This window comes from Lichenostomus cassidix, chromosome 2 (assembly GCF_008360975.1).
Source record: "Lichenostomus cassidix isolate B80296 chromosome 2, HeHo_3.0, whole genome shotgun sequence".
Taxonomy (NCBI): domain Eukaryota; kingdom Metazoa; phylum Chordata; class Aves; order Passeriformes; family Meliphagidae; genus Lichenostomus; species Lichenostomus cassidix.
In genome coordinates this window covers 56,580,650-56,605,698 of record NC_139482.1, presented here as the reverse complement: position 1 = coordinate 56,605,698, position 25,049 = coordinate 56,580,650, and the positions used below count along the sequence as shown (strand labels likewise).

Sequence of the window (25,049 nt, the reverse complement as noted above, 5' to 3'; positions counted from 1 at the left end):
TGATAGGAGAGATCACTGATTGATTAACACATATGTATTACTCACCCCAGATTTCTGAAATGGCTTTTCTGAATAGCTTTCCTAAGGGTTAAATGGACATTGCCTAGCCACAAATCATGCATACTGAACTTGAAGATGAAAAGGGCCTTACAGAGGATTTTAACATATGGGCCAAAACTGATTTTTTTTGGAAAGTAGGCTTCAGCTTTAACTACTGAGTACTCTCTAGTGCTTCAAGGACTGCCCAAAATTGGGGGGTGAAAAGGGCTTTTTTTGACAGTGTAATCTAGTGGTATCTAGTGAAAAAACTTCATGGTTTCTATTAAAAATGTAGTGATTTCTGTCCAAAACCCTTGAATTAAAAGGACTGTTCTGTATCAAGGTAGATTTTGAGATCTGCATATTACTTTGTGTGCATCAATAATTATTTTACTTATATAATAGTGTTTAGCCAAGGATTTTAAAAAATCTGACTAAAATTGGTGAGGCGTTTTTTGCTATAGGCTGTGGGAATGCTCTTAGGGACCTGGTGATAATCCCCCTAAAATAATTATGTTTGTATTCACTAAAATATATATTAGCAGTGATAATTAGTGGAATAGTTAAAATTCTGCTGTACAGCAGAATTAAGTAGTCACAATTGGAAAAACCTTTTCTACTATTTCAGCATACCCAAAAAGACAGCTCTTTTCTTTAGATTTTAATTTGCTGCTTAATTTATAAAAAGAAGTCGACAAACCAACGTTCCCAAACAGTGCTTTCTTTTATGTGTGAACAGAGGTAATTCTTATTTTATAGTTCAATACTGAGTACCATTTACAAAGAAAAGAGGTGTGGGAACACCTACAGCAGGAGGAGTGTGTAATTACAAGCCCCAAATGCTGGTATACATGGTGACATGCCAAAGAGAAATTAATCACTGTAGGCATAATCATTGCTTCTGAGCTGGAATGTAGGTAATGATGTGGAGAATATGGTCAACTCAGGAAGGCTTTTGTTCTTGTAGGAAGGAGACTGGATGAAAATATATGCCTATATTAGAAGCTGAACAAGTATGATTCTGTGATTATGGGATTTTTTTCCCCAGAAATTTAAAATTCCATCACCACCACCCTCTCTTTTTTTTCCCTTTCTGTGGTGCTGAAGTGAAGTCTATATAGCACACTGATGGGGAAGGAATCAGACTTTTGTGAATTCCCTCCCATCATATTCACAACAGTTAATCTATCATGGTGTTTACTGGCATAGTCCCACCCATATAAGTTGGATTTATTTAATCAAGTTATTTACTTTTATGTGCCAAACTCTGAATGGGTAGAAGTTGCCATAGTCTAGTTACAAAAGATACCATCATCTCTGTGTGTCTCCTCATAGTTTATTAGTTAAAGGTATTGCTTTTAAAAAGACATTTTGTTATGTGCTCTCTGTTTAGAAATGAACTTTCTGTTCAGACAGATGTAGCAATCATCACATGCCATCATTGTTTGGTTATTTTTTGGGTTTTTTTAATAGGAGAGTTTTAGCCAGATCTCTTTGGCTGTAGAAATTAAACTTCATGCAAACAGGAGATAAATTTGATTGTGATGCAAACTGACTGTGGCTTCTGATCTGCATACTGATCTGTCATACTGATTATGCTGTATTGTAAACTGTGGCTTATGAACAAGTAATGAAAAAATGTGTGTACCTTTACAGATAAATACATAATCTTTCCTGGTAAATTGGAACTGAATTTTAAACAAAAGTTTCTCATAATGCAAACGTTTACCAGTATTCAGTAGCTGTATGTCTTCAGTCCTTTGGTTTGAGTTCATACAGAAATGAAGTCTCATTGTGAGTCTTGAATTCATACTGACCTAGCATGAGGGCAAGGCAATAATACTTGTTCAGAACTATAGCTTTAAGCAGTGTTAACCCATGTGTGTTGAAAAATGCAAGGCTGATGTCCAGTGTATGTGTGTCTATTTATAAATAAATCAACAAACAAATGTTTGTGTCAGCTGTTGTGTGCAGGGAACCCTGATTTAATGAACTGTAAATTACCTCATTTGATCACAGAAAGATTCCCTGAATTATTGCATAGTATTGGAGAAAATTTTATCCTGTTAATATTGGAATATTTATATTAATAGTAAAACTTTTCTCATTCTGTTTTTATGAAAGGAAAATCATTGCAGAAGAATAAAAATCCTAGGGGACTGTTACTACTGTGTATCAGGATTGACCCAGCCCAAAACAGATCATGCCCATTGCTGTGTTGAAATGGGACTGGATATGATCGACACCATCACGTAAGTACCATGCATAGTGAGCTCAGACAGGAGTGCTGCAGCAACTCTTATGTGGTGTTCAGGAAGTGTGTTTTTAGAGAAACAGCTGTGTCTGCCAGCACTGCTCACCTGGCGAGTCACATTCTTGCATTCAGGGCACAGGACACTGATTTCAGGAAGGCTCATTCTAGCCACTGATTTTCTGCTCCATTTAATTGCTGTAATGAGCAAGTGTGCAAGTTGAGTATGTAGAGGTACATGCAGGTATGGAATAAGTGGCAGAAAGACACTGGGAAATAACAAAATATACCGTATTGCCAATTGCCACAAAGAAAGGAGTCAAATTTCTTGTTTTGTAGTGATAAACACTGCTCATTTTGCACACCAGTATGTAAACTCAAAACGAGTCCTGATGTATGCCTGTTGTATGTGTTTGTAGTCTCAAAATCATAGCTTGCTGATTACTCCCTTTTTTTGTAATGTAACCTTTCATTTATTCTGCTTTTTAGAAATATAATGTGAAATTCACTTTGCTGCTCAGATTTTTTTGTGCTTGAGAGCTCTACATTGATTATTATTTTGCTGAGGCAAAATGTGATGCGAGATGTGAGAGAACTGTGAACGAGCTTTTACCCAAAGCTGGAGATCTATTTCATTACATGGGAAAGAAGGGATAAAAATGGAAAGTTTCTTCACTACTGTACTACTTCACACTTCTCCTTTTTATTTGCTAAACATACTACAAAATCTCTCAGAGTGTGAAGAGCTTGGTAAATTAATTCATTTTCTCCCTCTCATTCAATTCAAGTTCATCACATTTGTAAGCTTTGTAAAATTGATAAAATGCTTTGTAATCTCTTAATCTATAATTTATTATAGTCTATGATAATGTAAAAGCCTAAAATAATATATGTATACTTTCAGCAATATATGGATACTCCATTTATTAGGAAGCCCTAATCTTCAGAAAAATATTTAGATGTACACGTCTTGTACAGATATTTCAAAAGCCTTTTTGTTTGTTTCTGGTTTATTTTTTTTTTTCTTTTAATATCAGAAGAGCAGTAGATGATTCTCTCATCCTCTTTTAAACCTAGTATTAATCTTTAATTCATTAGTTGTGCTTTATTTCATGTATACAAATAAGGTATTCATGTAACTGTTGGAACTTTTCTCTCTAGGATGTTTCAGTTTCACTAATACTAGAAATAAATATGATCCCTTTTTACAGTATACTTTATTGGCTACCGACATGATAATGTAAACTTGAAAAAGGAGTTGAATTAGAAAGGAGTGAACTGGGACTGTTTAACCTGCAGAAGAGAGGCTCAGAGGGGTTCTTATCAAGGCAGACAAATACCTACTGGGAGGGAGTAAACAGGACAAAGCCAAATTTTTCTCAGTGACATACAGTGCCAGTGCAAGAGGAAATGGGCACAAACTGAAATGCGAGAAATTCCATTTAAATATAAGAAAAACCTGTTTTATTGTGGAGGTGGTCAGATACTGGAGAGGTTCCCCTGTAACGTTATGACATTTGTGTGTTTGGAGAAATTTAAAACCCAGCTGGGCACAGTTCTAGGCAATTTTCTGTAGCTGACTGTTCTCTGGGCAAGTGTGTTGGTCTGGATGATTTCCCAAGGGTCCTTGTGACATCAGCAGCTTTGCGATTCTAAGTGGATGAGCTCTAGTGTGTTATCTAGACATGCTAATCAGAGCTTGTGGTAGAAGATAACTGGTAATGTCAGGATTTTAATTTTTAAAGAATTCATTAATTTTAGGTCTTTTGTGTAGTCAGTGGTCAGAGCATGGTGAGAGGGCAAGATGGGTAAGAGGCAAGGTTGTAAGACAGTGCCAGATTTATTTAGATAGCTAGGGACCTATTCTGCATCCTTTGTGCATAAGCACAATTAGTCTCTCTCCTTCCCAGAAACCAAAGTTAGAAGATGAATTCCTGAGGTTAATTTATTTTAAAATATGTTTAGCAAATGAAAAGGAGAAGTCAGGAGCTTCTGTGAAGTTGGAACAGTGAAGTTGGAACACAGCATTTTATTTTGTATTGGTATGATTACTAGGTTTTGTTTATCAGTTCAATGAGATGCAAAGTCACTTTTTTTTAAACTTCCCCCTTTGATGTAGAGTTGGATGCCAGCTGGTAGTCTTTTTAAAGTCTCTTCTCTTTGGTGTAGAATTCAGGTCTTGGCACTGTAAATTTATGCTTGGAATTTGTCATCCTTAGTGATAGGTTTGTCATGTTACCTGGGATAGACAAATAAATTCAGGTGATGGGTCTGGTGATTCAGGTGATGGGTCTGTCAAAAGTGTCCATCCTAGAGATATGTACCAAGAAGATGTGGTTTTTTTTCTGGAAAATCACAGAATAGAAACTTCTATGGCTGGTTGAAGGTTCTGCGATTGGACTGAGTTCAGTGTATTAATATAAACCAATAAATTCCATTCTCTTCATGTTCTGCGTAACTGTTTTTTAAGTATCCTACAATATGGTGCTGCATGTGTCATCTGAGAACATAATTTTCGAAGTATTATAAAATAATTAAAATTTTCACAATTTCATCCGCCTTCCTCAAAGTGTTCTCTTCAAGGATATAGAGCCAAAATAATTATGGGAGGAGCTTTTTATTCGTATAAAACTGACAAAACAGATGGTGTTATATTCTGCTTCTGTTCCAAAAGAATTTCTGCAGCCATTGTGTCCACGCCTCAGTACAGGCCAGGTGTTTGTTCTAATTTAGAGTCACTTGAAGTGCCATGGCAGTGAGTGAAGTGTTCAATACCACCAATGTTGCTCTTACCAAATGAGTTTCGGCTCTCAGGCTTTTGCTACGAATATAATTAAAATTATAATTTTCATTAGCGTCTCTAATATATCTTGTATTTCTCTAATGTGGCAGATGTCCTCCCCTTGTTTATGAACAGTGCGTTAGGCCAAGTACTCTCTTCACGTTACTTAAATTGATTCCCACATTTGAAGGTTTCAGTCTCATAAGCTACAATGTTTAACCTTCTAAATAGATATATTTGTGAGCTAATTGCCATGTAGAAAAGTTATCCCAGCAAACAAAGCTCTTCTCTCCCTTTCTTCTCCAAAAGCTGTCTAGAGTTTGGTTTTAGCTGGTGTTATGGGGACAATTTTATACATTCTTAGTAATAGTTCATCTTTCCTTAGAGAGCACTTCATCAATGGATATCAATTGTACTAAACAATTCTTTGGCTCAGTCCAGAAACTCCTCCTAGGAGATGAAATTTGTTAAAATGAGGGAATTTAAATGCATTCAATAATGTTGCATAGCAAGAAATAATCTGTAATGTTTCCAATTGGAAATAACTGTGAGTGAGCAGTATGTAAATACTAGATTTTGGACTGGATCAAAATACTGGGGTTAACATTCATAAACTTGTCAAAACTTTGAAGAAAATCTGTAAGAATTCCTGTTGTCAGGCAGACAGTACATTTTCGTGATGCTTCTTCTGTTAACACCTTACTAGGATGCCATTTTAGTACTGACTCAGAGGGAATTGCACCAGAGCTGCATCACTTACTGTGTAGTAGCAGGAAGCACGGCACAGTAGGAGCATGCCTGTGGATCACAGCAACTGCTGCTGACTCCTTCAGTTCAACCTACACACGTTATGGTGGTGAGGAAGGAAAGGGTTACTTTAGACTAAGCCATATCTGATATTCTGATTGAATGTTGCTGCTTCATGTGAGCTTTGAAGAGGTCTGAAGGAAACAGACCTCAGGCTTCTTGAGAACTGGGCAACACAGTGGGGTTTATGAGCTATTCTCTGTGCCACAGAGTGATTTTATCCCATATGGATAACTCCACCTAATGTGATTGACTCCACCAGTGATCATGTAAGACCTCATAGGTGGAAGTTGGATTTATTTTGCACCTGCACATTGTGTTGCTATTTGATTGCAGTGGCCACTGGGGAGGTTGATGCTTGAGCTGTCTCCTTTCAATGGGTTTGTTCATTGGCTGACCAAAAGCACCAGGGAAGGGAGAGGAACTATAGTAGCCAGTTTGAGTAAGTCCAGTGTAGATTTCAAGTTTTCCTGTGTGATTTTTTTCTGAGGAAATAGACAGAAGCATTAACTTCCCTGATGTCAACACTGTTGAGGCTTTTCCCCTGGTTATCCATAGGTCCAGGACCTGGAAAAGTTTGAACTGGTAGGAGTGAATTGACCTCAAGTTTTGAGGAAACCAGCAGCTGTCTTTTTAGGAAGCTGCCTACCAGTGGCGAAAGCTTAGTCAGCTTGCACCTCTGTCAAAGAAAGCCAGCAGCCCTTCACAGCCCAGACTCTCTACCCTAGTGCTCTGCTGCAGCTGAGCAATGCTCTGGGGAAGTGTATGTAATTGAACTAAAAATAATATCTATATTTATATCTATCTAACCAGGAAACATTTATTTCTGTAAATATTTTTAGACATAAAGGAAAGACCTAAATAATTATAAGAAATGGCATGCAGAGCTTTTTTCTTTCTCTCCTTAAATGCTCAGGAGCACAGGTCTGGAGCTGTTCCGCAGGTGATCTAAATTACTGTTGTGGCTTGTAGCTGCACATGAAATATGTGTAGGTAAGAAGGGAACTGACATTTAAAGGCTTTGTAGGATCCTTGAGCTGTCAGGGTAGGTGATTGTCTGATTGGTCACTTGCAGAGACTGAGCACATGTGGGTTACAAAGAAAATTTTTTTATTTCCATTTGTTTCTGGGCCTACTTTTGGAAAACTTAAGTATAATATGGGAACCTGGGAGAGAATAATTTATAATGAATAATTTATTTGAGAAAATTTTTCCTATTCCTGGCTTGTATGTGAAGTGCTTCTATTTTCTCAGAAATGTATTTATAATTTAAAGTCCCTCTGCGGACAGTTTTGTGATACTTTATTGTAGAAATACTGATGTCCTTTGGGAATATGATCATTGTACTGCCCTGAATTTATATTTGAAGCCTGTTCTTTATATATTACCTAATATGCCTCATTTTTGATAGTTCATTAGAGTATATTCATAGAAATTATCTGAATAAAGGGCACAGAGGTCTTAAAAATAAATTCCAAAAATTTAATGAACCGTTCATGAGCTTTTTTCCTACTCAAATTCAGTAATGATGAAAGCATCCCCAAAACACATTGTAGTTTCTGGGGAAGATGTAGAAATGCAGTCTAGATTTAGATTTTTTACTAATGGAAATGTTTTGTTCAAAGCATAAAGTGTTTTTAGATTCTGCTTTATGGTTCATTTGTGTATTATACAGTTCAGCTTATTTCACAAGGAGTATGGTCAGCCATGTTGTATTTCTCTGCTTATCCCTTTTCATTTGCTTTTTGTTATTCTATTCAAATTTCTAAAAGAGGATTAAATTTCCCCCTCTCAGTCAAACGACTGGGACAAAGCAATGTCAAAGCCTGGAGCGGACTTTATCGGTGTCTGAATTTCACTGTCTTTCCACATACATTTAGTCTGAGGTTTGATATACCTTTTTAAGGTATATTTAAGGAGGAGGAGGGAGAGAACCTACAAAACTCATTTGTGAACAGAGGGACTCAGACACCTGCAGGTTCATTAGTTAATATTATTGCATGGGTACTTAATTATGCAGGAGAACATAGGCAGGCAAGGTGCAATCCTGAAGGGCTTTGGCTTGCAGGGTATCGTATTGGTGTAAAGTCAATCTGTTAATGACACAGCACGCACACTCAGGTGAAGATACAAATTGTGGTCGCTTATCATTAGGTGGCTTATGTTATTAGGGCCTTTCATTTCCTCAGAACTTTGTCAAAAAGGCAGTGTGCACAACAAAGCTTTGTATCACTAGAATCCTTTTAGGACTCTTGGAGTCATATTTGAGGTTTGACGGAGAACAGATACTAAATAAAAGAAAGCTAATTTGCTGTGAGTAGAACTAGGACAAGGAATTATGTAATCTTTCAGAAAGCTGTGCATAAGCCTTTCCGTGCTGTTGCATAAAATACAGCTGAAAAATGTGTTATGCCCAGATTCCCTGCGGGGACAAAAGGGATCTCCATGTTACTCACATTAGTGATGGCTGACATGGTATATACTTCAGCGCTTCATAGGTGAAGAGTTTCTTATTTAAATTGAGGCCAGGTGTCTTTGCTGGACATCCCACATCTTGATCTATCCTGACCTTTCTGTCAATTTTATTTAAACAAGTTCAACTTCTGAAATAGCTGAAAAGTCTTTCTAAAGACATCTCTGCCAAATCAAGTGTAACTGGATGATACTTGAAAAAAAACTGGAAAAAGAAGATCAAGGGAAAATTATAGCCAGTGTCTCATTTTAAGGTCTTCTTCTGTTAGATGCATTGGAAAATTCAAATTAAGAGAATCTAATGAAACTAAATTCTTACTCTGAATAGTCAGTTCCCTTTATTCAGAGATACTACCGCTTTTTGTACTACAACTGGACTATGGAATGACAGGTATTTCTCTAAATGAAAGAGCTGAAAAAATCTTTGTGCAGTGTTATTCTGTAACATGTAATGTTTAAGACTGTTTCAAGGTATCTTTTCAGTGTTTACAACTTAGTGCAGCGTGCAAGTCATAGCATGTCCTTCATTCACAAAATTAAGAGTCTTTTCTTATTGTGGAGCCAAAAAAAGTGCTTTTAAGAACAATTTTGTAGATTAATTTGTCCTTTACCAGCTAGGCAGTGAAAATCTCTAAACTTTTGATTTAACTTACAGGTTCAAGACTGTAGTTACAAGTTGTTTTGGTGCCATTCTTGCAGCGCCTTTGGAAAGATACTAGTGTTTATAATCACTCTTCTGCTGTTCTTACACTGATTTATTGCTTTCACTGTTTTCTTTGTCCTATACTCTGGTAACTGGGTAATTCAACCAATTAGGACACAGTAGATTTGGAATAGTTACTTATACGTTGGCCTTCTAAACTAGTGTCTCTTTGTACCTCTTTTCTCACATGAATGGTCAAGAAATTTAGAAATACTGAAATTTTTTTTCAACAGTAATTAAAATATAACCAAGTTGGTTTTTTGGTTTTTTTTTCTTTTTTTTTTTTTTTTTTTTTTTTTTGGTTTGTTTTTTGAATTACAACTGGGGCTTTGAAACTAGTGAGAGGAAGAGAACAGTACCTGAATATACCATTTCAGGTTTTTAAAAGACCCTTTCTATTCAGTCATGTATAAATGTATGTGTTAATTTTGGGAGGACAGAAAAGGAAAACCAAGAGAAATTATTGTCTAAATATTAATATTTTGATGCTGTCCATTACAGATCTGTTGCAGAAGCCACGGAGGTTGATCTCAACATGAGAGTTGGATTGCATACAGGCAGGGTGCTTTGCGGAGTCCTGGGTCTCCGAAAATGGCAATATGATGTCTGGTCAAATGATGTGACTTTAGCTAATGTAATGGAAGCTGGAGGACTGCCTGGGTATGTCTGCAAAAGAACCATAGAAAAAGACATAGAAAACTGTATGGGTGAAGAATTTATTTCTCTTTTTGAGGAATTTGCAATGTAATTGCTATTGAAGAAGGATTGTGTTTGGCAAGAGAAATCAATGTAAAATGTGATTTATCCTGTGGAATTTTCCAAATGGTCTTGATATTTTTGTAAGTAGCAGGTTAGATTAGAAGCAAAACATTTTCAAATAAAATTGTTATTAGAAGTTGCCGAATATAAAAGTAGGAATGAAGCAATACTAGGAACGTAATAATGCTAGACTTCCATCATTTTATGGTACAAAAGTAAAACCCTGTAGCTATTCCAGGAATTTCTTACCCTTACACACTTCTATATATGGAGGGGGCAGGGGGATGCCTTGTTCCTTTTACATTACAAGATTTCCAACACTAGTCATGTGCTGTAGAAAAGAAATACCTGTTTGTGAACTCAAATATTAATGACATTTGCAAATTGGTAGGATATAAACCTGCAGGCAACTCATGGGGCATGGCCTGGAAATTTAAGTACTCATTTCATAGCCTCAGAAAAATTTAAATACACACAGTGAACATTTGCAAAGGTGCACAGGTGTTCTGTGCGCAGCTCACATTTGGACTAGGATCTGTCTTGGACTTTTTACTTTTTTAAAATATTATGGTTTGCTGTACAGAAGGAAAATGGAACCTCTTAATTTTTTGTAGTAATGAGTGAATTTCTATTTGTTGCATACATCTGCTTTATATTATTTTGGCAGTGTATTTTATGTGTCCATTACCTTAAAGATTTTTTATTAGAGGAAAGCGGTAAAATCTTTTCAGATATCTTCTCTGAAGACATTTCAAATATAAGGGGTCTTTCCAGGAGAAAATATGAAGACTTTTTCAGGATAGGAAAATTCAGAAATAATGTCAAAGATGGGTGTGTTGCCAAAACAAAGTGAATCAGAAAGCTGCCTACGAAACAAAATGAGTGAATGATATGAGTCAGAGACATGAAGTGAAACAAAAAAAAAGTTTCTCCTTTATACTCAAGAGAGATTTGGAGTGTGATGTCACAAGTTTCAAACAGCAGAATGCTTTTCCAAGCAACCAGTGAGGTAAACACTTAAGAAAGCCACACAATGTAGAAGATGATGTGCAGACATTCACTTTCTACAAATCAGCAAATCTGCAAGTGTTTGGATAGTCAACAGTTACCTTTCTGTTCTCTTTCCCAAAGATTGGAAAACACATGTAATAGAAATTTCTGTATGTTCAGTTTGGCTTAAAATACAAAAGAGAACTTTTTTTCTTTCTTTTTTTTTTTTTTTTTTTCCCTACATCAAACCTGTGGTCTTGCATGTAAATTGACCTCTTTATGAACTTCTGTGCAGGAGTGCATTTCAATAGCAACTAGCTCATAATGTATCCTTACTTTAAACAAAATATCTAATTTTTCTCTCCAGGAAAGTTCACATTACAAAGACCACCTTAGAGTGCCTAAATGGGGACTACGAGGTAGAACCAGGATATGGTCATGAAAGGAATAGTTTTTTGAAGAAGCATAATATTGAAACGTATTTTATTGTGCCATCCCATCGTAGGAAGGTAAGCTCATTCAGTGATACATTTTCATAATTTAACTACCATTCTGTGCTATTCTGAAAGCAGAGAGAATACTGTTGTTTTGTTGGTTTTTTTTCCTAAAAGCTCTTCAAACACCCTTGAAGGTCCAGCAGTGCAATGGTAATATTTTGAGTCTCAGCATGCAATGAGGTGGTGCGAGTGGTTTTTCCAACAGGTGCGATTACAGTTACACCTTTTCTGGTTATTGAATGCACCCTTTTGTTCTACTGAAGAATGTTTTCTGTGACCTCAGTAGGAGTCTTGAAAGTCCATAATTGTTGTTTAAAAAGATTCAATTTCTTAAATGTTTTTACATTAGATGAGACTTACCTTTGAAGTTATCTGTCATAACAAGCTTAAACAGGCCAAGAGAAATTTTATCTCCCTTTATCTCAGTCAGAAAAATTGGGATACAGATTTTTGCACCCTTAACTTCTGAAAGTCTGCTCAAATAAGTTTAACTCAGGGATTTTACCTTCAAGGGGAAAATTATAATATCCAATTGTGAAAGTATTGGTCAGGTTTTAAAGTGATGTCTTTATACACTCCAGGTTTTCAAGCTGCCTAAACCCCATGTTTGAGGGTTTTAATGAACAAGTGTCTAAGAAAAATGTAACCACAGAGAAAAAGTTCATTTTGAATTTCATACCTGCAATCAATTTTTGGTCTTAATTTGATTACTCTGTGTGTTTTCGTGGAAACGTTGGGAGTCCACTCACCAGGGTAATTTGATTCTGGGATTGAAAACTCCTGTTGTTTTATTCTGGAAAGATTGCTGCAAGAGTGGTTTTATGAACTACCTCTAAAACGTCTTGTTATTAGAGAGATGGAGTTTTCTTATCCTCTGTGAAAATCATGTAATCTCACATTTTGTTATTCTGATATATATGATTAAATTCAGTTTTAAATAATATGAAAGAAAACAGGTGGAAAAGCAGTGGGTTAAATTCTGTTTTGGCAGTCAGTGAGAATGTTTTATAGTGGCTTTCTTCAAATCAGGATTAGGATTTTTTAGGAAATCAGGATTTCCTAAATTAATCGATCTCAATAAGGAAGAAAATGCAAGGGAGAGTTTAACTAAGATAGATAAGTTGCTTATTGCTTCTAGACTGTTTGTCTTGGTTTTCTGTTATTTTCACTCCTAGAACATTATGTGTAATTTCATTTCTATGTTGTTATGTATCAGGTTTCATTTCATATTGAGGAAATTATTAGAGGAATTTCCTGAAATTGTTCCATAGCTTGGTGCAAAAAGACAAGCAGAGACAAAAAGACTTTTACATATAGAAAGAGTATTGTGTCAATTCTGCTACATAAACCAGTGATTGAGGAACAGAAGCTTGACAATCACATATGGAAGCAGGTCAATGCATGTTTAATGTGCAAGAATGAGAGTGTACCGCTGTGTAAGCACACGTTTCTTTGTCTTTGCAAGATTGCTGAGAAACTACTGGTAGTTGCTGAGAAAGGACTGCTTGGTTTGTCATCAGCTACACAAACAAAATGCCATCTTACCCCTGGGTGTCACTGATGAGTCTGTGGAAGAGGCAGATGCTGCTGTAGAGCTTGGCTAACCATAGCTCTCCAGCTTGCATGAATGGTGTGTCAGACAAACAGGCAGAACGAAACACTTCATGGATTTTACTGGTATTGACTGCTTCTCCACTGGGCTCACAGGTCAATCAGCCTGTCACTTTACTGTGCATCACAGTCCATCACAGCTATCCCCAGTCTTTGTATACTTGCAGATTGATCACTGGACCATGAGCTACATAATAGCATATTTACCTTCTAAATAAACACCTGCTGTTCCCTCCTACTCCAATTCATTCATTACCTCTTCAGAGAAATAGAAACAGAATGCTACCCATGAAGCATATGCATAGGCATATTGTATCCCTTTCTCTTGAACCTCAGCAGCTGAAATGCATTTTTTTATTTTTTATATATCATCTCTGAGATTAACATGAACTGACTCTGGCAGGTAAAAATCAATTTTATGAGCAACAGATGACCAAGAATATGTTGAATTCAAAGCAGGAATAAGACCACTTGTGTTTCTTTTAAAAAATATTTGTTTAGAAGACACATGCCCCACATTCTTCCCTATTTGGTCTGACAGGAAAATCTTTCATCACTGCCACTCTAGCCAAGAATGATAATAACAGTGTAGGATGACTCATTTATATACCAGTTACGTTTTAAATATGAACAAATTATAAATTATTCACATTTTTAAAAATCTTCTATTGAATCCGCTAACAATCACAATTTTGTGATCCGATATGCTTGCTGGTTTCTTGCAAGAGCACATTTAAGTGGCCACTGAAGGAATAAATTTTGTTTTGTTACAGTTTTTATTTTGGAAGAGAATGTGTTAGTCTATTTTCTGTTAGTCTATGCAGTCAACAGCTTATTGTCCACATGGAGACCAGTGGCTAGTGGTGTCCCACAAGGGGTTGGTGGTGAAGCCAGTACTATTCAGCATCTTTGTCAGTGACATGAACACTGCACCTCCAGCAAGTTTGCTGATGACACCAAGCTGTATGGTGCGGTCAGCACGCTGGAAGGAAGGGATGCCATCCAGAGGGACCTGGACAGACTTGAGAGGTGGGACTGTGTGAACCTCATGAAGTTCAATAAAGCCAGCAACAGCTGGGTCAAGGAAATCCTAGGCACACCTACAGGTTGGATAGAGAACTGATTGAGAATAACCCTATGGAGAAGAACTTGGGAATAATGGTTGATGAAAACTCAACATGAGCTGGCAGTGTACATTCACAGCCCTGAAAGCCAACTGTGTCCTGGGCTGCATCAGAAGGAGCACAGCCAGCAGGCTGAAGGAGATGATTCTGCACCTCTATTCTGCTTTGTAGGGCCCTGCCTGAAGTGCTGTGTACTGTTGTGGTACCCCCAACATAAGTACAAGGAACTGTTGAAGCAAGTCCAAAGGAGGACCATAAAATTGGCAAGAGAACTGGAACGCCTCCCCTATGAAGACAGGCTGAGAAAGCTGGGGCTGTTCAGCCTGAAGAAGAGAAGGTTGTGTGGAGACCTCACAGCAACTTCCAGTATCTGAAGGGGACCTATAGGGAAACCAGAGAGAGACTCTTCAGCAGGAGCTGTAGTGATAGGACAAGGAGTAATGGGTTCAGACTGAAAGAGAATTGTTTTAGGTTAATTGTTAGGAAGAAATTCTTTATTGTGAGGGTTGAGAGACACTGGAACAGGTTGTCCAGAGAATTTGTGGATGCCCCAACCCTATGAGTGTTAAAGGGCAGGTTGGATGAGGCTTTAAACAATCTGGTCTAGTGAAAGGTGTCCCTGCCTATGGCAGGGGTTTGAAACGAGATGATCTTTAAAGTCCCTTCCAACCCAAACCATTCCATGATTCCATTACTATTACTATTATTATTCTTATTATTACTGGATTACATTCAGCTCCTAAACAAACATAAACAATTAATCTGATTTCCAAAGGCAGAATTTTTTTAATTACAGGAAACTTTTTGCTGACAATCTTAATTAAAAACATCTGCAAATATGCTTTTTTAATACAATACATATTCCCTGATATATACTCTGATAAAGTTACTACGCTTTAAAAGCCATCACATTTCTCTTAAGTTGTCTGATTATGTCTTCATGATATCTTATATTGATATTAATACTTACAGACATGTGACCAAAATTCTGCACTGAGAAAAAATTTGAAAATTTTGATTTAAATAAGTATACACAAGTCTGACCATATACATGAATGCCTTAGGCTTTTAAAACAGATTTGATCCAGTTAGAAAAACATCTGTTTCTATTTAATATTAAAGATATTGAATATTCACAGGATTCATACTCCATGCTTTAGATACATGGTCATTCTCTTAGTTCCAAAAAATTCGGGCTTTGTGACTTATGATAAATATCACTTTATATGGATTTTATTTCAAGGAAAAAAAAAATCTCTTAATCTCAGAGCCCTTTCAAGAACCTTATAACTCTGCTTAGACCAGCTAAAAAACTTTTTCTGCTAATGATTTCTTTGTAACCCACCTGACTAATCCTGTTACAACTTTCAATTCAAACTGTTTGCCTAAAATTTAATTTATTTTAATACAAGTTTTAAACAGAGTGTATCTGTCTTTCATCAGAATCCTTTGTCCTTTCATTGTCAACACTGACAGTAGTCAAATTATCTTTGGCTCACTTTTCCTACTGCCATAGCTGACTCCCAGAAGCACAGCAGAGGTAGTGGCCTTAGCTGGACTGTTTGCTTAATTTCTTTTGTTGCTCTAGAAAGTGTGATTCTCCTGGAGTAAAACACATCTAAGGTTTGGGCACAACCGCAGTGATATCTAAAGTGTTTTTAACTTGGCCTCACTTCTTTGTATTTGTGGCAGCAATTCACTTTTTGGTGGCTTCTCTCTAGTTTTGAAAAGATTCGTTATTTCACCAGCTGAGAAAGCGGCTCAGCACAGCCAATTAAGCAAAATTCCTAAAGATGCTTCTACAGATAACCAAGCAGTGATCAGAAGTGATCAAGTTTTCATGAAGGGAAAGAGTTCTCAGAATGTGTTAGTTTTTGCCTTTACAGAAGTGGGCCAGCCATCATTGTTATCCATTGCCAGCTTAAGGGAACCTGCTTCACTGTATAACTTTGCCAGCTGCAGAGCCAAGGCAAAGACAAATAATGCTGTGTATACAATTAACAGCAACAGAGCTGTGTCCAGGAACGGAGGTCATAATAATGGCGAAAATCATAGGGAAGCACTACAGATACAACTCACAAATTATTCCTGTATATTTATTACTCTGTCTTGGATTTTACAGTCTAACTCAAATATAATCAATAATTAGCTTCCAATACGTTGCTAATCACCATCTGCAAAATTTCTTCTAGTGTGCTAGTGAGTTATTCACCAATGGGGTATTCAAATATATGTTATCTTTTATTTGTGGCATTGTAAATCCCCTGCTATCTATGCCTATTGTTTGAATAGCACACAATGATGGACAGTCATGAAAAATCCATGGAAGTGAGTACCATATCTCTTTGCCCTTTGGAAACTAGCTGCTTTTCTGAAGAGACTGACATTTCTCTTTCCTACCTTACCATGTACATATGAAGCCATGCCAAGCAGTCTCAGAAAATCCTTTCTGTAGCTTGGATAGCTCTGCTCTCTTTTCTGAAATCTTTGAGCAATACTGTAACTGTTCTGAAAATCCAGGTGAATGCCACATTTTTTTCTGAATCTTTATTTAGTTTTCCTGCCAGAGGGATGTGGATGCTGGTTAGAGGTGTGGTGTTTTGTGTCCTGTGTGATTTGCTTTATTGAATCAAGCCCTAAACATTCCAATACAGATGGCTAAAACTTAAGTTTTATTTTTGCCCATAAAAAATCATAGCCAAACAAAAATACCATTGGTCTACTTAAAAAGAGAAATTAAAGAAATGTTTGCGGAAGAGGAAAGAACTATTGTCAGTCTTATAAATTTCAGGAAAAATCAGTCGAAATATTGAAGGCTCTTAATAAGTAAATGCAGCTTAGGAACATCCTTTGGAAAATGCTATTTAAAATGTAAAAACTCTTGAAATGTCTGAATTACCTAGAGCAATTATCTACAGTACACACCTGTGGTATAATTTATTGTCAACAGCAGATGGATTTACAGCTTAAAAGGTCGATCACAATTTCTCTGACTTACAATCAAATAGGTAGAAATTCAGCAACTTGAGATTCAGACAGAATCACACAGAATTAACTAGGTTGGAAAAGTCATCTGAGATCATCAAGTCCAAGCTATGACCAAGCACCATCATATCAACTAGACCATGGTACTGAGTGCCACATCCAGTCTTTTCCTTAATACCTCCAGGGATGGTGACTCCACCACCAGTCTGGGCAGCTTATTCCAATGCCCAATCATTCTTTCTATACTTGTTCTGACTTGCATGCCACAGATGCAAGAAAAGTGGCAAGGGCTGTCACATCACTTTAATATTTTGTTTTTTCATCTGGCACAAACAGATGAGACTTTAAACGTCCTGCACTGCACTCCTATCACCATGGAGTAACAGGAAAACAAACAAATTTTTCATCTTTCTTATTCAAAAGGCAATATTTTTGTCTAGGAGTACTGTAGCAATGTGGTTCTGCAGGGTTCCACGAAGCTTTTCCTTTGTTCCCCTGCTCTGTATGTTATTGGCTATTTTTGAAATATGCATCCTGCCTTATCAGAAATCTATTGGTGTGTATCCCTGCCTTTCTTCCCCTCAGACCTTCCGGCTCTGGAGAGCCAATCCCTCCCCCCTTCCCTTCCGTTATAAGCACACGCCAGCGTCAGCCCGGTCGTCACTGTTTTTAGGCTCCCAGCCCCTTCGTCCTTTCCCCGCTTTCCTTCCCCTTTCCTCTTCCCTGAAACCCCCCCGAAGACCCGAATAAACCTCCCTGGGAAGCCAGAGACAGTGTCCAGTATGTTCTTTTGCCTCACCCACGTTTCCTGCAGAGTTTCTGTTGCTTGAGCTTCATGCCACACTGAGCGCGCTCCGGCCCCGCCCGGCATGGATTTGAGTGGAGGTACACACCGCGGCAGACCTCGTTCATGAGGTTTCTGGGTTCTGCCGCCTCCCCAGAGCGAGAAACAACAGAGTACATCCTCCTTTACTGAAAATGGACATAGCTTTGTTGCATGAAGCATATTATTTGCCTTCTATATTATAATAAATAGCTAGGCTTTATATCTTTCTACTGCCAGCCAAGAGGTTTTGTCTGCTTATGTCTTTCCTGTGGCTGATTTGATTTTTTAGCCCCAACATGGAAAGAACATTATGCAATATAACACAGAGAAAACAACAGATTCATGATGACTTTTTTGCTTCGTATAGATGAAATACACAGTAACAACATATGCTTGTCTTTGACTTTATTGGTAATTCACTGTAAGCAACTAGCATGTTTCACAAGAAGAACTGCTTTTGGTATGCTTTATATAATGTCTTGATAATACTCTGATTAAGCTTTTAAAAGTGAAACAATTTGATGTCTATTACCCATGTGTTACTAAGAGTTTTTATAGAAGTTTGTTAGATTTTGTCTAACCTGATTAAAAGAAGAGAAAAAAGGCTACAGAAGAAAGGAAGTTGTACAATAAGTCTAAAATTGCTGCACTTAATTATTTTAATTTTTTTATCTCCATTGGAAATGAAGTTCCATCTGTATTTGTGGGAAATTTCTTTCTCTCCAAAGTTAATTTGATTTCATCATTCTGGTTAGGTCTGGGGGAACATACCACATTGTTCTCATCTTGTCTTCTTTTTCCAGTCATGTAAAATTTCTGTTTTCCAATGAGTGTTTACGGCCCAATAAATCCACCTGTATGCTTAACAGATCCCTAGGATTTTTTGGGCATCTGACTCTTCTAAAAATATTCAGTTTACTTTGTCTCAAGAAAGTTTTCATATTTATTGTAAGATGTGAATTTTCTGGACAAATTAATTCTGATGATATTTTTACTTCAGTGACTGTATGCTTATCAGCCCTTATGGAGTGCTAGAGCTCTGAGTCTTTAACTGTAAATAGTGACAGAAGAGAGCTTCACAGTTAATGCAGGGACTGTAAAAACTTCACCTGCTACTATAAAAATTCTCTCCTTTAGTAGCACATAGCAAGCAAAAATATATTTGACAAAATTATTTTAATTTGAAATGCCACAAGTTAGGCATCTGGGTCTATAACTGGGCACACACTGATGATTTCTTCTTCCAAATTGGCGGCTACATGCAGCTGCCACTGCTGCCATGACTTGTGTAGTCCAAGGGTGGTCTTTGCTCTCAATGACTGACAGCTTCTTCCAAGGAATTTAACTAGCAATCTGAATGCATCACTTGAGTGTTTCAGATTTTGACACCGTAGATATACCTTTGCAGACCTGACTTAACAGAGAGACATGCAGTCTTTTAATGGAAGCTCAATCTTGTGTCTGGACAGGGGCTGTTCTGTGCCTGAAACTTTGCAGTGCCCAGGTTGTTGGAATATACAAACCCAAACACTGGAAATAAATTGCTTGTGTTACCACCCTGCAAACGCAGACAGAAGAATGATGTTTGTGTTGCAGAGTGTGTTGCTCTACATTTCAGGATTGCTCCTGCAGTAGCTATGAAACTGCTAGTGTATCACCATCAATGTGAAAGCCTGCAGTTTGGGCTTGCAGTGATGATAGAATTAGTTATGTGCTCTAGCATAATTCTCTCTTTCCATTCCTCCATAAATGGGGAATCTGTAGGAGGGAAAGACGTACGCTCTGGTTTAAGATTTTTTTCTGTTACTGATCTCCTAGAGATTGGTTTAATCTTAAAAACTGCAAAAAACTTTTTCTACATATGTGTGAAGAAAGTGGTCACACTATTCTGAATGTTAAAAGTTTGTCTTACGGAAGCTGTATTATTTTCTGGTAAAAATCCCTAGTACACTTTCCTTTTGGATAGCTGAAGTGTGATACGGAAAATATTTCATAAGGGCAGGTCCAGCTTGTGCAGTGTCCTTTGAGTGGTTATGTTCTTGGCAAACCATGAAGAACAGCAGCTAAGTGTGTTCGCAAATATTCATATCATTGCACAGTAGCTGAATTTGGATGGGGCCTTTAGAGGTCATGTGGTCAACTTCCTTGCACAAAGGGCATTTTTCTATGGATGGAAAAAATTGTCTGATGATTTTAACTACAGGAAGAAGGAAAAAAAAACCAAGAAAAAGAATTTGCTCACCTATCTTGGGACAAAATATCTTGAAGATAGTCATGGAACAAACACTACAGTCCTGCCTGCCTGTAGATGGAAAACACAGAAAAACACAGTGCTACAGCATTTACAGTTTCTGTAAATGTGTTTTGAATTACATTAGTGTCATCTTTCCCTTGCCATTTTATGCACTGAGGTTTAATGTAGTCAGGGAAATAACAGTCTGCTGATATTTCTGAGAATCTCAGATGAGCACCACTTAAATACTTATCAGAATATTACATAACATTCAAACATTGGGGTGTTTTCCCAGTATTTTAATTAATGTTTGTTTGTTTGTTGCATTCACAAAACTGTGGATAGCCCTGGCTGCTTTCACAGTGCTCTGATAGAACATCCCAGCTCTTACCCTTTTTTGTCAGCTGTTGCAGCAAACAACCAACCTTCACTAAAATTGTGAACTAAATGAACAGTGAACAGAATTAGAGATGATGCCAAGGGTCGAAAATATGTGAGAAAGTAAAATGCATTGACAAAATGAGCTGGAATGGGAATGCTGCAGTCCAGCTTTTCTGTAATGATGGCCTGGAGCAAAATCAGAGAAAAAACAGAGTGAAAGACACTGGGGTTGGGTTTTTCATTTGGAGGGTTTTTTTGAAGTCTGTTTTAACAGACTGCACTGCATTTCTTGACTTTATCAGAGACTTAGAGCTGAAGGTGAGATTACTTAAATATTTGTCAGGGTTTGACCCTGACTAAATGCTAGGCACTTTGACTCTTTCTTGCTGCAAGAAAAAAAACTGTAAAAATATACACTAATCTCATGAGTTAAGTGAGATAGGACACCGGTAGGTGGACGCACAGAAGAAAAGGGCAGACAGGCTCTAGGCTTAAAGCTGCAAAAAGTGATTTAATTATTTAACAGAGTTGGAGGGTAAGTGCAAGGCAAAAATAAATTTTTCATACACTATTTTGTTTACTCACCTCTTCCCTCTTACGAACCTATTTTTATTCACTCCCTTTCTTCCTTTTAACTAACAGCTTGGGTGGGGAGGCAGGATGTGGGGTATTTTCTCAGTCCTCTTTCACAGAGCAGGTCCATAAATCTATTCATCACCACAATTCTTCTACTACAAATACTCTTTATCTCTACTTATCTCTTTCTGTCTCCAGACAGTTTCTCTGCTCTCACCCCCACTTTCTTAAGAAGCAGTCTTTCTGCTCACCCCTCTTCCCTCTTTCCAAACTAACAACACAGACAGGGGGCAGGGTGAGAGGGGTTTGTTCTCTGGTCAGTCTATCAGGGAGAGGGGTTCTCTACTTAGCCACGGGATCCCTCCCACAAGAGACAGTCATCTGGGAACTTCTATGGCGTGGGTCCAAACTCACAAGCAACATCCCACTCAAATTCTGCTGCAACATGAGTTCTTTTGTTCATAAGGTGCTGTGCAGACCCTCCCGAGCCGAGGCCAGGCTGCTTCCATTCCAAGAGCAAGGCCTTTCTCTCCCTTGCAAGGCCTTTGCACCTTTAACTTTTTAGATGAGACTCCCACTGGTCCACAGTCTTTTCCAGGCATTCACCTGCTCTTCTGACGTGGGCTATGGGTGGATTTCTGCATCCTTGTGGACTCCATGGGCTGCAGGGTGACCTCCTGCTCTCCCCATGGTCTTCACCACGGCTAGCAAAGGGTTTTTAGCACCGGCACCTGGAGCACCTCCTCCCCCACCTTCTCCACTGACCTTGGCATTTCCATGCTGTTCTCCCTTCACATATTTTTACCTCTATCTCCTCCTCCTCCAACTACAAAGAAGTGCGTGCCTACCTTGTTTTGATTTCTTCTTAAATATGTTTTCACAGAGGCCTAACTAGCACCTCTAATTGGCCCAAACTTGGCCAGTAGCATGTCCATCACCTTCAGAGCCATCAGAGATTGGCTCTGCTGGACTTGATGTAAAAACTTCCAGAACTTTCACTCAGGACACACTGGAGCCATTTTTGTGCCACTCCCCACTCTTTAGACACCTCCCCAGGCCTACCACAACAGCTTCTGAGAAGTCCAAATTTCTCTTAGATGTAAAAGAATACTTTACTGATGTTTTGGGCCAATCAAAACCACCACAATATTTCACTGAGAAGTTCACTGTGTCGAAATTGTTGTTCTGCTGTAAAAGCAAGAATAAAAAAAGGATATGATTTGTAAGGTGAAAGTGAGAGAGAATTTCTTTGTATTTTTGATACTGTATATATATAGTAGTAGAATGGCAAATCCTCACTCCCAGTGCAGAAACAATATGTCCTGAAACCACTTGACTAAAAAAACCCAAAACAATCAAACAAAAACAAACAAACAAAAAACAAAACCAAACACAAACAAACAAAAAAACCCAACAAAAAAACAACCAAAAAAACCCAGCCAATCAACCAAAATTATAAATAAAATTATAAGGATCTGCTGAGAACTGTCAGTGGTCCAACTTGTGTGTATGCAGTGTCCTTTGAGTGGTTATGTTCTTGGCCAACCATGAAGAACAGTAGCTAGGTGTGTTCACAAATACTCATATCATTGCACAGTAGCTGAATTTGAATGGGGCCTTTAGAGTTCATGTGGTTGACCTCCTTGCTCAAAGCAGGGCTGGTTTGCAGTTAGATTCATCTTTGAGTAAGTGCTGAGTGTTTTCCTGACTGGCAGCCTTTCAGGGCAGCCAGCTCCAGTGCTTGATCATCCTCACAGCTAAACTTTTTGTATCAAATAGGAATTTCCCTTGGTACAACCTTTTATATTCATTGCCTCTCATGCTTTTTTCTGAGTAATATTCAGGATTAATCTGGCTGTGTGTTCTCTACAACTACTACGTAAGTGGTTAAAGACAGCAAGTAGATCCCTCCTTAGCCTTCTCTTCTTCCAGCTAATGGAACTGAATTCCCTCAGGTTCTTCTCGTATGTACTACACATGAGGACCCTAATTGTTTTGGTGAGCTTTTGTAAAACTCACTTTGTCACTGTGAGTGACAAAGTGCATTTTGTCACTGTTTTTCTTCTACTGGGGATATCACACTACTCCATTTTTTTCAGTGACCTGAGCTGAAATTTCTATTTAACTCCAAAACAGCTGGAAAATTTTGCTCTATTTCCAGCATATAAAGGGGGTATATTGTTGATATATTATCTGCCAGTAAGATTCCTAAAGTCAATGGTAAGAGCTAAAAATGTCCTACATACTGATTTGAAGATAAACTCAGGAAACTGAAGAAAAACACGTGGTTGGAGAAAAGTCATGTTGGTGGCAGGGACACCCATTCCAAATTTTCAGGTTGCAGGTTCGTCTTAGAAACACATCTATTATAAGAAGTTTGCATGGAGGAAAATCTAAATTCTTCTCTTTTCATAGGACTTCAAATCCTTGTAGGAAGATATAGTCATGCGCGTGTGGTCACCTTTCACAATCATGCCTTCTTGGATCTTTTGCTAGTAAGATGCTCTACCTATTCTTTGCCACTCCTGCATCTAAACTGTGGCATTTCCATAATGAAGGCTGTCAGGAAGTTTTTGTGGGTTTCTGAATTCATTTAGAATCATCTTTCCAAGCTAATCTAAGGGTGACCTAAGACCAAAATAGTTGACCTAATTATTGCAATGTCCGTTGTGAAAGGTTTAAGCAAAGAACAAGCTAATGATCTGTTGAGATACGGTCCACCTGTAAATTTCAGATAATGAAACAAAATGCAGAATTGGAGGGAGTTTCAAGAAAATTGCTCATTTTTGTTGTATCAAAAGGTTGATAGAGGTACTTTGTAAAATACATAGAACTTCTAGAGGAATTGTAACTACTTTAGGAAGATTTGTAAGTGGAATACTTCTCCAAAAATTATGTTTTAGCTGTTGGGAATTGCAGCTCAAAAGCTGATCATATCTGCCTTAGTGAAGCCTAACAACTATCTACTTGGTGTCCTTAGGAATACCTAAAGGATGATTAGTATGTGAATGTCCTTGTACAGTATCTTCTATGCAATTCAGTGGTAAGTCTTCTGCCAGAAAGCCCCTGAAAGAAAGGGTTCATATTGGAAATCTCTTCAAACAGGCTTTTGTTAAACTTCCACTTACGCAAGTGATTACACACTAGATACACTAATGTCCTTATAGATTTCAGCTGCTGACCGTGTAGTGTAGCACAGTGCAGTGATGCTAGTTGGCTTCAGTCAGTCTTCCAGTGCACAATAAAGCACCTAGGCACCTTTGCACATTTGAAGTCTGTCAAATGTTGAGAACGTGGCTGTCTGATAGGAAAAAAATACAAATGCAACATTTGGTCACTATTGTGTTTTATAGCCACAGTGTAACTGACTAAACAGGGTATGGAAAGTTCAAAATTGTATATCCTTGGTTGTCCAGAAAATGCAAGTGCATGACTGTATGTGTGAAACATTACAACAAACCAATATCTGAGATGTCATTCAGAATATAATCAGTGTTATTTGCCCTGTCTGTCTAAATTTAGGTATGCAAGAAAACATGCATTAAACAAATACTTTCAGTTTCTTCTTCATTCTTTGATCATTGAAGTAATGATGTAAACAGCTCTAGTAAGTCATAGTATTGTGAATAATGCACAGCAAATTCTCCTTGTCATTTGTGGATTTTAAGAGCATTTGAATAAAGTTGTTAGAGAGTGATTTGCTCTGTCTTTTTTACCTAGGAAAACCAGGGACCATATCCTCTGTGCCTCTTTATTCTGCTGTTCCAGAAGATATTAATTTTAAAAGCTTGAATTCCCATACTGTGGAGGCATGAGGTCCTGCCATGTTTTTCATTAACTCTGCTTTACACATTCCATGTGCCAGAAGCATGTCCAAGTTTCATATAAATACTAAAGATATGATATCCTGATCTGAGAAAGCATCTGAACACGTGTTAGAGCTTTGCTGAAGTCAGCAAGAGTTAAATACATGCTTAATAGTTAACCAAGAAAATATTTGTCCTTGCTGAACT

General features: G+C 37.7%; 1 protein-coding gene across 2 annotated transcripts in view; it reads left to right on the top strand.

Moving 5' to 3' along the window:
• ADCY1 (adenylate cyclase 1) overlaps positions 1-25,049 on the top strand; it is a 170,259-nt gene that overhangs the window by 86,705 nt on the left and 58,505 nt on the right. For both annotated transcript variants that reach the window (XM_085051677.1, XM_085051674.1), the window contains exons 5-7: positions 2,164-2,291; positions 9,556-9,714; positions 11,171-11,312. In XM_085051677.1, coding sequence (XP_084907803.1) covers positions 2,164-2,291; positions 9,556-9,714; positions 11,171-11,312 — 429 coding nt within the window. The remainder of the gene's footprint in view (positions 1-2,163; positions 2,292-9,555; positions 9,715-11,170; positions 11,313-25,049) is intronic.